The sequence below is a fragment of the Saimiri boliviensis genome, chromosome 2 (assembly GCF_048565385.1).
Source record: "Saimiri boliviensis isolate mSaiBol1 chromosome 2, mSaiBol1.pri, whole genome shotgun sequence".
Lineage (NCBI taxonomy): Eukaryota > Metazoa > Chordata > Mammalia > Primates > Cebidae > Saimiri > Saimiri boliviensis.
In genome coordinates this window covers 122,085,779-122,100,339 of record NC_133450.1, presented here as the reverse complement: position 1 = coordinate 122,100,339, position 14,561 = coordinate 122,085,779, and the positions used below count along the sequence as shown (strand labels likewise).

Here is a 14,561-nt window from a genome sequence, read left to right as displayed (position 1 = left end):
AAAGTACAACACTGCTTATTTTCTTGCTTGAAGATCAGATCTCTGGTTTATTTAATATCAACATTCAGCATAGCTGCAGGAAATTAAACTGAACCTTTAAAAGGTACCGCATACGGACCTGGTTGGGGTTATAGACAATATATTCATTGTAGTTGAGGGTATAACCATCTGGATTCAAAATTCCTGTGTCACTTGCTGGTCCTAAGGGTACTGTACTCCCATTCCTGCCAAACGGAAGAAAAGTATGTCAACATCAGTCTCTGGTTCAGAAGCTGGAATAGAGAAAGTAGTCTTATGTGGCCAAAAGGAGTCTTCTAGCCCTCCTGGTTCTGAGTACTTACAGGGTGACAAAGTGGGCAGGACTGGGAGCCATCTTGCCCAGCCCCTTGGTGCTGTGTTTACCTTGAAGCAATCCTTCAGCCTTAGGATTGGCCTCTAGTAGTTCATTACACTGACCTAGAGCTACCTGCAAAGCAAAAAATCTTTGAATGCCCATATCCTACTAAGAATTAGATGGCTCCACAGTCAAACAGAAAATCCCATCAGTACTTTTTTTCCCCTACTCCAACAGAGGAATCCAATGTACTAAAAATTGCACTTGGCTCTCTCTCAAGTTATCCCAGGTAAACCTCTTGGTTCTGGGTTCATACTTTTCTCACTGGAAAGAAGTGGGAATTAATAAACTAGAGCTCAGACATACTCCTGCCTCACCTCTGATAAGAGCAGCAGTCCTGTATTCTTTAGGCGAGACGCAAAGCAGTAATTGGCACTCTTGGAAGACATGTCAGCAAAATAGATTCCTTTTCCAAACTGAAATATATAAATGAATACCAAGGTCAGCTTCTAAGCCACTGTGTTAGAGAGAAGGTATATAGCACCAACCCTGTTTTTCCATTTCCTTAAACACCAATATAGACCCTTCTCCATTTCCCTCACAATTCTGTCCTAGAGAGGGTAGAAGCACCTGTGAATTTCTGCCTTCTGAGGGAAAGGCGAGGTATCTTTAGGAATTTAAAGAAAGAAGGACATAGTGAGACATGACCTGGTTATCAGTGAGCTGGCTTAACTGTTGGGGAGGAGAACCACCTAATCATAATCTCGAAAAAAAAGCCACTGAACATTACTGTATCCCTTTCCCCTGTGTTCCTCCCAGAGTTCAATTTCACTCACCATGTAACCTGTGATGGGAGCTTCAGGTGGGGCAATTCGAAGCCCATGGCTCAAGATTCCCACCCAGTTACTCAGCCTGGAACCGTGCCATAGAAGCATCCTATGGAAAAGTCAATATTATTGTACTCTGTTGTTTTGCACAGATAGGCCATAAGCATAAAAAGCCAACACCTTCCTCTGCCTCCTTTTTATAAGTTTTATAGCTGTACTTTTTGGGCAAGGAGTGTCTTTCCAAAGCCAAAGCTAGACTCAGACCTGTTATGAAGGTCCTCTCTGAAGGCTTCTTTCTCACCCTTCTTCTCCACTTCAAATAAATCCAGCAAGGTCATGGTATAGTCACTGTGTGTGGGAGCATGGGTAGATTGTAAGTACTGGGAAATCACCTGTGAAAAATAAGACGACAAGGCCAGTGTGTATGCTACAAGAGACTCAGCTGAACTGAAAAATTGGGGGATTCTGATATAACTTGGCAGAACTTTCTGCTCCCAAAGTCTTACAAGGCAGCTAGGAAGAACCTGGCCTTCTCAAACTCCTAGTCTGAAAATAATCATTTTTCTTACTTTGAACTCATAACTTTCATGGTCAAGAGGGCGCAAGGCACAATGTAGGTTTCTATAGTGTTGATCCAATGGGTGTTCTGGGCTTTGTAGCTCTGTTTTCACCAGCTTAATAGCAATTTCAATGTCTCCCAAAGCCTGAGAAGATGAGATACAGAATCAGTGTGGGAGGAATTTGGGATAAGGGATATAATACTTCTCAATTCATACATATCTCACCTCTAGTAATTGTATTTTTTCTGACAGCTCCTTCTGTGTCTGGATTAGTGGAGGAGTACGGAGTCTAAGAACAGAGATATAAACCATAATGAGCTCTCTGATGTGTAGCTAAAAGGCCCATGACTAAACATAGAAGATGATAGATAGGTCCTCTCAACAGGTTTTCCATTTGAGAGAGAAAGATCTGTAAAAAGATCTTAAGTTCCAAATATATAAAATAATCTTAAATACATATTCAGTAAAGATGAACTATGTGCATTTTGACTTTTGAGACTAGAGTTGAAATTCTTTTTTATAAAATCATTTTAAAAATAAGTTACATGGATAACAATAAGGAACAGTTTGGATATAGTTCTATCTAGAAGCATAGGCAGACCTGTTGACCACTCAGGGTTATTTCTAGGTCACAGGGCTCTAGAAAGCAGTAAAAGGAATAGAAATAGGATGAAAACCAGAAACCATAATCAACCAATGTAAAATGTTACTTTGTCTATCTAATATCACTTGCGTTCACAGAAATGGTGTTTGTGTGGTTTGCCACCTCAAATAGGAAAAGGGGGTGATAATGCCTGAAGGTGTTTTACTTGGTGGTTGGATAGTAGAACCATTCCCTCCTGAGTTGGTAACTTCTCCTTTGTCAGAGAATACAGCTGTGGTCAAGCCAGGAGACCATCCTATATTTGTAAGCCGATTAAATAGGCTGCCCACATACAATTTTGTTTCTGTCCCTATTCAAGACGATCATTTCCTTAGGAATAAAATATTTAAAAGATTATAGTTGCTGCTGATTGATACAGGGGATATATATACGTAGAAGAACAAAGTGAAGTAACAGCACGGGCCTTACCCAAAGTCATGCGGAATCCTGGTGTAGAATTCATTGCATGCTTCCACGAGAGCTCGCCCATGCTGGCCAGCCCGAATACAATCCTCAATCTTCTTAAGAGATTGGTAACCTGCCTTGATTTGCGCCACTGTCAGCTTCCCTGCAGGCCCAGCCAGAAATCAGACTCCAAACCAGGGTCCCATTTTGTAAACTGTAGTTACGTCTTTGCCTAAAAACGACTTTCACCTTTCAATTTCTTTTTTTTTTTGAGATGGAGTCTCACTCCTATTGCCCAGTCTGAGTGCAGTGGCACAAACACAGCTAAATGTAGCCTCAACTTCCCAGGCTCAGGTGATCCTCCCACCTCAGCCTCCCAATAGCTGGACCACAGGCACACACCACCACGCCTAGCTAATTTTTCAATTTTTAGTAGAGATGGGATCTTGCCATGTTGCCTAGGCTGGTTTCAAACTTCTGGGTTCAAGCAATCCACCTGCCTTGGCCTCCCAAAGTGTTGGGAGTATAGGCATGAGCCACCACACCCAGCCTCAACTTTCAAAATAGTTCCTTCTCCCTCCATACAACCTGTCACACCAAATCCCATTTTCTTCACTCAGTACTATCAGCAATAAATCATAATGTAATAACATATCCATTAAAGGAACTAGGAATTATGAGGAGAGAATGCAGAACAAAATGTGAAGTCCTACCAAGTGGGGCTTTCTTGGTATTATACTTCATTTCTATCATCATCTCTTCCATGGCTTGAACATTACAGATCAACTTTATTAACTCTTGTACCCGAAGATCTAGCTGTGACTCTGGCTTCAAGGGAGATTTAAGAGATTCCTCTTTTTTTGTTTCCTCTTCATCCTATAGCAAAAAACAAACAAAAGAAAATCTAAGAAATCATCTCTAGATTACTTATAACACCCAATACCACATAACGTAAATGCTTTGTAAAGTTTTTATACTGCATTGTCTAGGGAATAATGACAAGCAAGGAAAAAAGGCTGTCCAGGTTCAGTACAGAAGCAATTTCTTTTTTAGAATATTTTTGATCCTCAGTTAACTGAATCCATGGATATGGAGGGTTGACCATGCTAGTTCTGCCTCCTACACGGTACAACTCAGAATAAGTCTTAAAAAAAAAAAAAAAAAAAAAAAAAGGCCTTCCTCATGATGTCAGTGTGTAAAAATAAATAGTTATTATGTCTCAGATCTTCCCATCTTAAAAAGACAAACTTCTCCATTTTTTGGGGTATGTGACTGTTTCAGAACAGTTTCAGCATTCTGGTATACCTCAGTTTATCTAAATTAATTTTTTTTTAAATGGTGGTATATATCCAGAATTGAAAACAAATTTAAATGTAATTGTTTAATCACTTTGATTTTTTTATTGCTCATCTCTTGGTCCATAACAATAAACTTCTATAAATAGGGTCTAATATTTTATAACAACCTTAGAAGGCTGGGCGAGGTGGCTCATGCCTGTAATCCCAGCACTTTCGGAGGCTGAGGCAGGCAATCACCCAAGCTCAGGAGTTCAAGACCATCTTGGCCAATATGGTGAAATCCTGTACTTACTTAAAAAAATATATATATATATTGTCCCTTTGGGATTACAAAGATCATTGAGAGCACCCGTACCCCTGGTATGAAGTAGAAAGAACTCAAGATACTGTGACCTGTCCCAGTCTAGGAATGATCTAAGCCATTCTGCTTTGCCCTGATTAAGAAGAAACAGGAGTAGGTGTTGTGGCTCATGCCTATAATCTCAGGACTTTGGGAGACCAAGACAGGAGGACTGCTTGAGCCCAGGAATTTCAGACCAGCCTGGGCAACATAGTGAAACCTCATCTTTCCAAAAAAAAAGAAGAAAGAAAAATCATCTGGGCAGAGTGGCATGTGCCTGTAGTCCCTGATGATGGGAGGCTGAGGTGGGAAGATCACTTCAGCCTAGAGATCTTGAGGCTACAATGGGCTATGATTGTGCTACTGCACTGCAGCCTGGGCAAGAGAGCACAATCTTGTCTCTAAAGAATAAACAAAATGAAGAAACGGGTTTCCTCCCAAAAGTATAGTGAGAGTTACCTGAGTATTGGTGGCATAGTCCATCTGTAGCATATCATATTTTCCAGGCACCTTCTCAAACTTTTCTCGATCTTCCCAATTGTTTTTTGTTTTGTCAAGGAATCTGTAGAGTCCAATATGTAAGAAAACTTTACAAATAAAGGTCTACTATGAAGATGGACTTACAACTGTTTCCTTAGAAAATCTCCCAACGATTTATTTTCCACTACCGATCTCCTTTACCCAACAACTTTCCATAAATCAAAATCAGTCTAATTCTAAATGAGGACATTAAATGGACAAAAAAGCTCTGGAAACAAATGGAATTTTAAAAACAGGGAAAAACAATGCTTGTCCTTCCCAAACACCACAAAAGCCACTGAGATTTTAAGTATCCATCTAATCCCTTTCCCTGAAAGAAACATGTTCCCAAATTCTCCAAAAGTTCTTCATCTGTATCATAAGGTTTTACGAACTCTAGCTGAATATTCTCTCTCTTTTTTTTTTTTTGTAGAGTCAGTGGTGTCACTTTGTTGCCCAGGCCGGTCTCAAACTCCTAGCTTCAAGCAATCATCCCACCTCAGCCTCCCAAAGTGCTGGGATTATAGGCGTGAGCCACTGCACCCAGAATCTAGCTGAATATTCTTTACCCCATGACAGTCTTCACTTATCCCAAATTTCCTCAATTTGTTGGTCATGTGTTAAATATATTAGATTCTTCTGTTTTTAGTGACTTTCAAGGTTCTAGTTTGATTTAATCACTAAGGATGCAGTCTGGTGTTTCAACCACAGAATGTCAGAATGAAAAGACATTAATATCGAGGCCAAATCACACCTATAAAATGAAAATTTTTTTTATAAGCCACATTTATAAAATTCTTAGAGAAGGCAGGGTGCAGTGGCTCACACCTGTAATTCCAGCATTTTGGGAGGCCAGGGCAGGTAGATCACCTGAAGTCAGGAGTTTGAGACCAGCCTGGCCAAAATGGCCAAACCCCATGGCTACTAAAAATACAAAAATTAGCTGAGCATGGTGGCTGGCGCTTGTAATCCCAGCTACTTGGGAGGCTGAGGCAGGAGAATTGCTTGAACCCAGAAGGCAGAGGTTGCAGTGAGCTGAGATCACACCATTGCACTCCAGCCTGGGTAACAAGAGCAAAACTCCATCTAAAAAAAAAAAAAAAAAAAATTCTTGAAGAAAATAGCATTTAAGAAGAGGAGGGTATTTTTTTCTGTAGTCACTTTTTAACACTTACTTCTTCTGAAAGATTTCCTTGGCCTTGTTGAGATTGCCTGAACAAGCCACCAGGCTGTGCTGTCCCATTTTCCCAACTGCAAAGCAAAGTAAATGCCACACATAAGATATTTCCTTACAAAGGACAAAGGTATTTCTTTTTTTTTTTTTTTTTTGAGATGGAGTTTCGCTCTTGTTACCCAGGCTGGAGTGCAATGGCGCGATCTCGGCTCACCGCAACCTCTGCCTCCTGGGTTCAGGCAAATCTCCTGCCTCAGCCTCCTGAGTAGCTGGGATTACAGGCACGAGCCACCATGCCCAGCTAATTTTTTGTATTTTTAGTAGAGACGGGGTTTCACCATGTTGACCAGGTTGGTCTCGATCTCTCGACCTTGTGATCCACCCACCTCGACCTCCCAAAGTGCTGGGATTATAGGCTTGAGCCACCGCGCCCGGCCCGGACAAAGGTATTTCTATACTAGAAAAAAAAAAAAAAAAGGAAAAAAAAGATATTCCCTAATAGCAACAAGCCAGCTCTCCAAGATCTCTCTGCTTAACATCTGACTAACAGGCAGGAGAGGGAGAAAAAGGAAAGGACGAACTAATCATGTTAATACAAGTTACTTGCTAACTGCCACAGTCTATGAGCACTACTAGCAGTTCAACTACAGAAGAATTTTCAGCCTCAATGGGCTGCTCTTAAGTTTTCCCAGTGGCAACTTCCTAAGGAGGATGCCCACCATTCCCCAATTTCAAGATGCCCAACTTGATTCCTAAGCCTCTTCTAGACTTCAGAGCCTCTACTAACCCAATTTAAACCCAAAGTAGCCTTTGGCCACTCACTCAGCTGCTTCTGGCTTTCTGAATGCCAACTCATAAAATCACAATAAAAATAATTACCTCGGCCCCATCTCATCCAAACACTGAAGTTCTTCTCGGCATCATCTTCTAATAGCTGAATCAGATAGTACTTGTTGTTGTTGAACTGGAGATTAGTCTATGTGCAGTGAAAAAAAAAAAGTTTTGCAAATGGAAATCACATAAACCAATGATTTATCCTTCATGACAGGTGCCAGTAATTTCCATAAGGAAAAGGAAAGAAAATTATATTCCTGTATCAGGCAAGAAAATTATGTTCCTGTAAAATTAAAAATATAAAGAAGAAATAGGGCTTATACATTAAACTTTGGATTCTTAGAAATTAAAATGGGAGCCTAGAAGCTTCCTAAAACCCTCTATCCAACCTCAAATATCCTACGTTGAATGGCTCCTCCTGTTTTTTCCTGCCTCAGCTCCCTATTTAGATATTTTCTTTTCTTTTCTTTTCTTTTTTTTTTTTTTTGAGATGGAGTCTCGCTCTGTTGCCAGGCTGGAGTGCAGTGGCGCAATCTCGGCTCACTGCAACCTCCGCCTCCTAGGTTCAAGCAATTCTCCTGCCTCAGCCTCAGCCTCCCAAGTAGCTGCTACTACAGGCATATGCCACCACACCCAGCTAATTTTTGTATTTTTGTTTTAGAGACAGGGTTTCACCATGTTGGCCAGGATGGTCTTGATCTCCTGACCTCATGATCCACCCACCTCGGCTTCCCAAAGTCCTGGGATTACAGGCAAGAGCCACCTGCCTGGCCACTATTGAGATATTTTCTAAGCTATCTGTGTTTTCCAGTTCCCAATCTACTCCCAATAATTATTTCTAAAATGAAAACAATTTTGATGTTCCAAAGGTCTAAAACTGTTATGTTTAACTGTTACATGACTTATTTTTTGACAGTTCTACTCACAACTTTGGTTTGTCAGCTACAGAAATTTGACAATGAGCTGAGAGCTGGGCAATACTGGGAGGGGACAAGGGATATGCAAAACCATGGCCACATCTGTTCTATAACTAACCCGACTGAGAATATGGCGAGTATCTAAAAAGAGTTATCTGTAAGTAAATCACTCAGAGTGAAGAGAGAGAGCGCAAGTCCATGATAAGGCACAGCAGCTGGTATTATATGGCCAAGCACTGGATATGGAGGCATTCTTCTTTGTTAAGCCTGCTGTCCCTTCCTACCTCTATCTCCTGTCCTACTTGGTCACATTTTAAAGCCACTGTATGACCTTAGTCCCCTGGTGGAAAAAAAAAAAGGTCATTAGATATTAGAACAAAAAGGGGCCTTGGCAAAAAGTGTATCATAAGGAAAATCAAAAGATAAATGACAAACCTGGAAAATATATAAGCAATTTATGTTACAGACAAAAGGCTATTCTCCGTATCATATGAAGTTCCTTGAAACCAGTAAGAAAATGACCAACAACCTGTTAGAAAATATGCAAAACAGCTTTGACCCAGAGGCTCATCCCTGTAATCCCAGTGCCTCACAAGTCCAAGGCAGGAGGATCATTTGAGGCCAAAGATAACAAGACCACCTATCCAATATAGTGAGATTCCCATCTCCACAAAAAATTAAAAAATTAGGCTTGGTGGCATGCACCTATAGTCCTAGCTACTCAGGAGGTTGAGGTGGGAAGACTGCTGGAGCCCAGAAGCCCAAGGTTGCAGTGGGCTGACTGCACCAGCTGCACTCCAGCCTGGGTAACAGAACAAGATCCTGCCTCTTAAAAAAAAAAAAAAAGTACAAAAGAATATGAACAGAGAGTTAAGTTTCAATAAATGATACGAAATCTGCAAAAAAAAAAAAAAAAAAAAATTTCTTACAGAGGACTTTGCTATCAGTAAGAGGGTGCCAGGGCTGAGTACCCAGGTATTTAACCACTAATGGCAAATTTTAATATAGGACTTTAGGCAAGGTGTGGTGGCTCATGCCTGTAATCCCAGCACTTTGGGAGGCTGAGGCAGGTGGATCACTTGAGGTCATGAATTCGAGACCAGCCTGGCCAAAATGGCAAAACCCTGTCTCTACTAAAAATACAAAAACTTAGCCAGGCATGGTGGTGCATGTCTGTAATCCCAGCTACTCGGCAGGCTGAGGCAGGAGAATTGCTTGAACCTGGGAGGCAGAGGGTACAGTGAGCCAAGATTATGCCACTGTACTCCAGCCTGGGAGATGGAGTGGGACTCCATCTCAGAAAGAAAATAAATAAATAACAATTAGAAAACAAAGGACTTTAAAGATCTGAACGCTGGTTGATGATGCTATCATCAATAATTATCAAGAAGGTGGTCTCAAAAATACAATGGTTGTGCCTCTTCTGCCTCTTACCTGATTTAGCATGACATCATAGACATCATTTCCTTCACAATACACATGAGCCTAGAAAAAGAGAAAGAAAAAAAAAATCAACATTAGTTTCAGCCCTGAGATCCTAAATGAGGCTCTAAATTTTCTTACGGCTCAAGTTGTCATTCTACAGGAACATTAACATCCATCTCCCAGGGAAAGAATTGCAAACCAATGTTCTACCCATAACCTGGCTATAACCTTACCATAACGAAAACATGCTTCCTTTTTTTTTTTTTTAACTATAGAAAAGAATCTAACTGAGTTAGGTTGGGCATGGTGTCTCATGCCTGTAATCCCAGCATTTTGGGAGGCTGAGGTAGGTGGATCACTTGGGGTCAGGAGTTTGAAACTAGCTTGGCCAACACAGTGAAACCCGTTTCTACCAAAAATATAAAAATTAGGCCGGGTGCAGTGGCTCAAGCCTGTAATCCCAGCACTTTGGGAGGCCAAGGCGGGTGGATCACGAGGTCAAGAGATTGAGACCATCCCGGTCAACATAGTGAAACCCCGTCTCTACTAAAAATACAAAAAATTAGCTGGGCATGGTGGCACGTGCCTGTAATCCCAGCTACTCAGGAGGCTGAGGCAGGAGAATTGCCTGAACCCAGGAGGCGGAGGTCGCGGTGAGCCGAGATCGCGCCATTGCACTCCAGCCTGGGTAACAAGAGCGAAACTCCGTCTCAAAAAAAAAAAAAAAAAAAAAAAAAAAAATTAGCCCAGGCTAGGCGTGGTGGTGGGTGCCTGTTATCCCAGCTACTCAGGAGGCTGAGGCAGCAGAATCACTTGAACCCAGGAAGTGGAGGTTGCAGTGAGCTGAGATCACACCACTGCACTCTAGTCTGGGTGAGACTCCCATCTTAAAAAAAAAAAAAAAAAAAAAAAAAAAAAATTCTGAGTTAAAGAAAACTTGGCTGGGTGCAGTGGCTTACCCCTGTAATCACAGTACTTTGGAAGGCTGAGGCAGGTGGATCAACTGAGATCAGGAGTTCGAGTCCAGCCTGGCCAACACGGTGAAACCCCATCTCTACTAAATATAAAAAATTAGCTGGGCATGGTGGCATGTGCCTGTAGTCACAGCTACTTGGGAGGCTGAGGCAGGAGAATCACTTCAACCCAGGAGGCGGAGGTTGCACTGAGCCGAAATCGAGCCACTGCACTCCAGCCTGGGTGACAGAGTAAGATTCTGTCTCAAAAAAAAAAAAAAGAAAAGAAAAGACTGTAGAGGTAGACTTTCTGTATTTCAAATTCTTTCCTCATTCATCAGTAACTCATGCCATTGGGTACAGTTTCTCATTAGAACAAGAAAACAGTTTTCCCTTAACAGTATTTTCTGGTTCAAAAAGAGAACGAGGTGTAGAAGGCTGATGACAACCACAAAAGGTAAGCATGTGATGTAATTTGTGTATTTGTCTCCTTCCAAATCTCATGATGACCTGTAATCCTCAGTATTGGAGGTGGGGCCTGGTGGGAAGTGATTGGATCATGGACATAGATTTCTCATGAATGGTTTAGCACCACTCTTTTACTGCTGTCCTCTTGATAATGAGTGAGTTCATCCAAGATCTGGTAGTTTAAAAGCATGTGACACTTCCTCCACTCTCAATGTGACACCTCCTCCAGTCTCTCTCTCTCTCCACTGCTTTCGCCATGTGAAGTGCCTATTTCTGCTTCACCTTCTGCCATGAGTAAAAGCTTCCTAAGGCCTCCCGAGGAGCTGATACCACTGTGCTTCCTGTACAGCCTCCAGAACCATTAGCCAATTAAATCTGTTTTCTTATAAAGTACCCAGTCTCAGGTATTTCTTTACAGCAATGCAAGAATGGTCTAAGACACCATGTTAAAAAACACCCTGATTATTAACCCCAAGTCCTACCATTCCTATCCCTTGCCATTGGAGAAAACTAACCACTCATCATATTTTGGAGAGGATTCCTCAAACGGATACTAACAATATCCCAGACAAGAGTCCTTGTCACAAAGGACGCTCTCCAAGACACCCATGGACTGAAGATCAGTTCCAGAGTCTCTTACCTTACCCACTTTGGCTGTACACTCTGGGTCCACAGGAGCTTTGCCCTTTAACAGCAAGGCCTTCACAGATTCTGAGGAGAAACATATAGGTACTACTTTATGGGAATCAAAAACAGCTGTTGTGGTGAAACAAACTTGTCAGGATTAACTTTGCCCTCCCAAGCAATCCTGGTCTTTCCTTAGGCCTCAGTCCATTTCAAATACATGAAAACGAAGATTCAAAGCAGAAGATTAGTTTTGTGGTATGCCCAAAGGATAGATAAATTAATTATATCCTGAAAGAAGGAAGAAATAAGAGCTGACATAACAAGATATCATCCCCTCATCCACCCCTATCAGAGACCCTCTTGCTGGCCCATGACCTCCCTTGCCTACCATCTTGCTTGTCTTCTGTCCTGTCATTAGCTTTTCCTCCAGCCACAGGCATCTTTTTTGACCCCTGTCTCTGGCATCTGTGAGTTTTCTTGGCAGGGGAAGGGTCTTCTGGAGCTGTGTTGCCATCATTAACTCTTTTGCTTCCATATAATGCTGCAGAATTTGAAAATGGGCAAAGAAGGAGTACACCTGAATATGTGTAGATTTAAGAGACTGAAAAAAATACTTTGAGGAAATGGTTTAAGATAATTTTCTTTTCTTTTTCTTTTTTTTAGGCAGAATCTCACTCTGTCACCCAGGCTGGAGTGCAGTGCTGCAATTTCGGCTCACTGTAACCTCCGCCTCCTGGGTTCAAGTGATTCTTGTGCCTCAGCCTCCCGTGTAGCTGGGATTACAGGTGTGCACTACCATGCCCAGCTAAGTTTGTATTTTTAGTAGAGACAGGGTTTCACCATGTTGGCCAGGCTGGTCTCAAACTCATGATCTCAAGTGATCTGCCCGCCTCGGCCTCCCAAAATGCTGGGATTATAGACCTGAGCCACCACACTCCGCTGGTTTAAGATAATTTTCTAAGCTTACAAAGAGGCAATAACTGTCACAACACTACTCTTGTATAATAGTCTGGAATTCTTCCTAAATTGCTATTTTAGCCAAATGAAGTAAAACAAAATAAAAGGTAGCCCCAGGAGTCTTGTAAGTTCATAGACTGAGGTCTGCCTATCTGTTTTGTTTACTTGTGTCCCAGTATCCCCCAAATATCCACGTCATACACGAGGCGGTATGGGATAAAGGTTAGTAAAGTGCTCAAGGGTTTGTGCCTAACTTAGAGCCTAGCTCTGCTGCTTCTATCTGTAGAGACTTGGAGAAGTATTTGATCTCTTCCTACTTCACTTGCTTCAATATTAGAATACTGTACAACAATATTATATTTCTAGAGAAGTACAGTAGTACCTAATTTATAGGGTGGACCTATGCAATTAAGAACATCATACACATAATACTCTATCTCAAAGGTCTAAGACTTGCATTTTACTCTCTCGAACTCGGATGCATCTTAACAATGGACGACATACACTATTTTCAGTGCTTATCCTTTCTGTGGAGTATCAAATAATGGTGTACCTTACAATTACTTTTTGTAAATTGGATGACATTAGGTATTAACAACACTACTGGCACATTAGTTGTTCCAGGTCCGCAAAGCTTTATGTACAATTACGTAATCCTCAGACGTACGAAAACCGAAATTCACAAAATTTAGCACCCAAACTCGTTTGGTAGCCACGTTATGGGGAGCTGTAAGGGGAAGGGTGTCACCGTAGGTGGCATCGTTCCTTTTCTGACTCCCCGCCCCGCATTCCGCCCGGCGTTAATCAGCTCCAAACCTGTCGCCCTGCTGCCGCCGGTGCTCCGTTGCCGCCGCGCAGCCATGGAATTCGAACGCTGACGTCATCAACCCGCTCCAAGGAATCGCGAGCCCAGTGTCAGTTGGCGGGACACCCAGCGCGCGTGCGCCCTGGCAGGAAGACGACAGTGAGGGACAGGCGAGGCACGACCTGCAATATTTGCATGTCGCTGTGTATTCTGGGAAGTCACCATAATCTAGAAATGTCCTTGGGAATGGGAATCTTATAAGTTCTGCGAAGGACCACCCTTCCCCATAGGGCGGAGGGAAGCTCATCAGTGGGGCCACGAGCTGAGTGCGTTCTGTCACTCAATTCCTATGTCCCTTGGGAAGGTCTGAGACTAGGGCCACAGGCGGCCCTAACAGGGCTCTCCCTGAGCTTCGGGGAGGTGAGTTCCCAGAGAACGGGTCTCCGCGCGAGGGTCAGACTGGGCAGGAGATGCCGTGGACCCCGCCTTTCGGGGAGGGACCCGGCGGATGCCTCCTTTGCCGGAGCTTGGAACAGACTCACGGCCAGCGAAGCGAGTTCAATGGCTGAGGTGAGGTACCCCGAACGGGGCCCTCATAACCCAATTCAGACTACTCTCCCCCGCCCTCTTTTGAAGAAAAACCGAGTGGCGGCGGTAAGGCGAGAGGTTCGGAGCGTATCAACGCCGGGCGGAATGCAGGGCGGGGAGTGGAATGTGGAAAAGTTCCATGAAACTGCAAAAACCCCTCTCCGAACAGAGGGAACCCGGGGCCAGGAAGTCCTCGAAATTGCTAATGGTCTTCTTGGTTCTTGGTGACGCTAGGTCTGGGGCGCCCAAATATTTGCCCGCATGAGAATCACCGAGTATGGGGACTGTAAACTTAGGCAGATTCCCCACCCCAGACCCTCTGATTGAATAAGCCTGTATTAGCTATACATCGGGCCGGGCGCGGTGGCTCAAGCCTGTAATCCCAGCACTTTGGGAGGCCGAGGCGGTTGGATCACGAGGTCAAGAGATCGAGACCATCCTGGTCAACATGGTGAAACCCCGTCTCTACTAAAAATACGAAAAATTAGCTGGGCATGGTGGCGCGTGCCTGTAATCCCAGCTACTCAGGAGGCTGAGGCAGGAGAATTGCCTGAACCCAGGAGTCGCAGGTTGTGGTGAGCTGAGATTGCGCCATTGCACTCCAGCCTGGCTAACAAGAGCGAAACTCCGTCTCAAAAAATAAATAAATAAATAAATAAAATTAAAATAAATTTATTTTTTCCAGTTATGGATGCTGTGAAGTTCAAGATTAAGGGGCTGTCTCTGGGTTGCATCTGAACTCCTTCTTGCTGGAAGGGACACCCTGTGGTGTTCCAAGGCATTGCAGGACATCGCATGGCCAGGAGGCTGAGACTGCTAACATGCTATCTTTTCCTTTTCTTTAAAGACACTAGCTCTCCTCCCATGATAACCTATTAAGCCATGAA

The 14,561-nt window shown here is 42.9% G+C and overlaps 1 protein-coding gene across 3 annotated transcripts; it reads right to left on the bottom strand.

Moving 5' to 3' along the window:
• Nucleotides 1–15: 15 nt before the first annotated feature.
• PARP2 (poly(ADP-ribose) polymerase 2) lies at nucleotides 16–13,219 on the bottom strand. Of its 3 annotated transcripts, XM_039462862.2 has the most exons (16): nucleotides 13,098–13,219; nucleotides 11,713–11,865; nucleotides 11,338–11,408; nucleotides 9,286–9,336; nucleotides 6,980–7,076; nucleotides 6,102–6,177; nucleotides 4,867–4,969; nucleotides 3,483–3,645; nucleotides 2,794–2,932; nucleotides 1,947–2,010; nucleotides 1,731–1,865; nucleotides 1,426–1,553; nucleotides 1,171–1,270; nucleotides 712–810; nucleotides 342–466; nucleotides 16–224 (listed from the first exon to the last, which is right to left on the bottom strand). In XM_039462862.2, the coding sequence occupies exons 1-16, from the start codon at nucleotides 13,141–13,143 to the stop codon at nucleotides 65–67; spliced, it is 1,710 nt and encodes a 569-aa protein (XP_039318796.1). In that variant the 5' UTR covers nucleotides 13,144–13,219; the 3' UTR covers nucleotides 16–64. The 3 variants fall into 3 exon arrangements, with proteins under 3 accessions (XP_039318796.1, XP_074250273.1, XP_074250274.1); XM_074394172.1 differs by lacking the exon at nucleotides 342–466; XM_074394173.1 differs by lacking the exons at nucleotides 9,286–9,336; nucleotides 11,338–11,408; nucleotides 11,713–11,865; nucleotides 13,098–13,219 and adding an exon at nucleotides 6,487–6,557 and having other exon boundaries at nucleotides 6,980–7,073.
• Nucleotides 13,220–14,561: the final 1,342 nt, after the last annotated feature.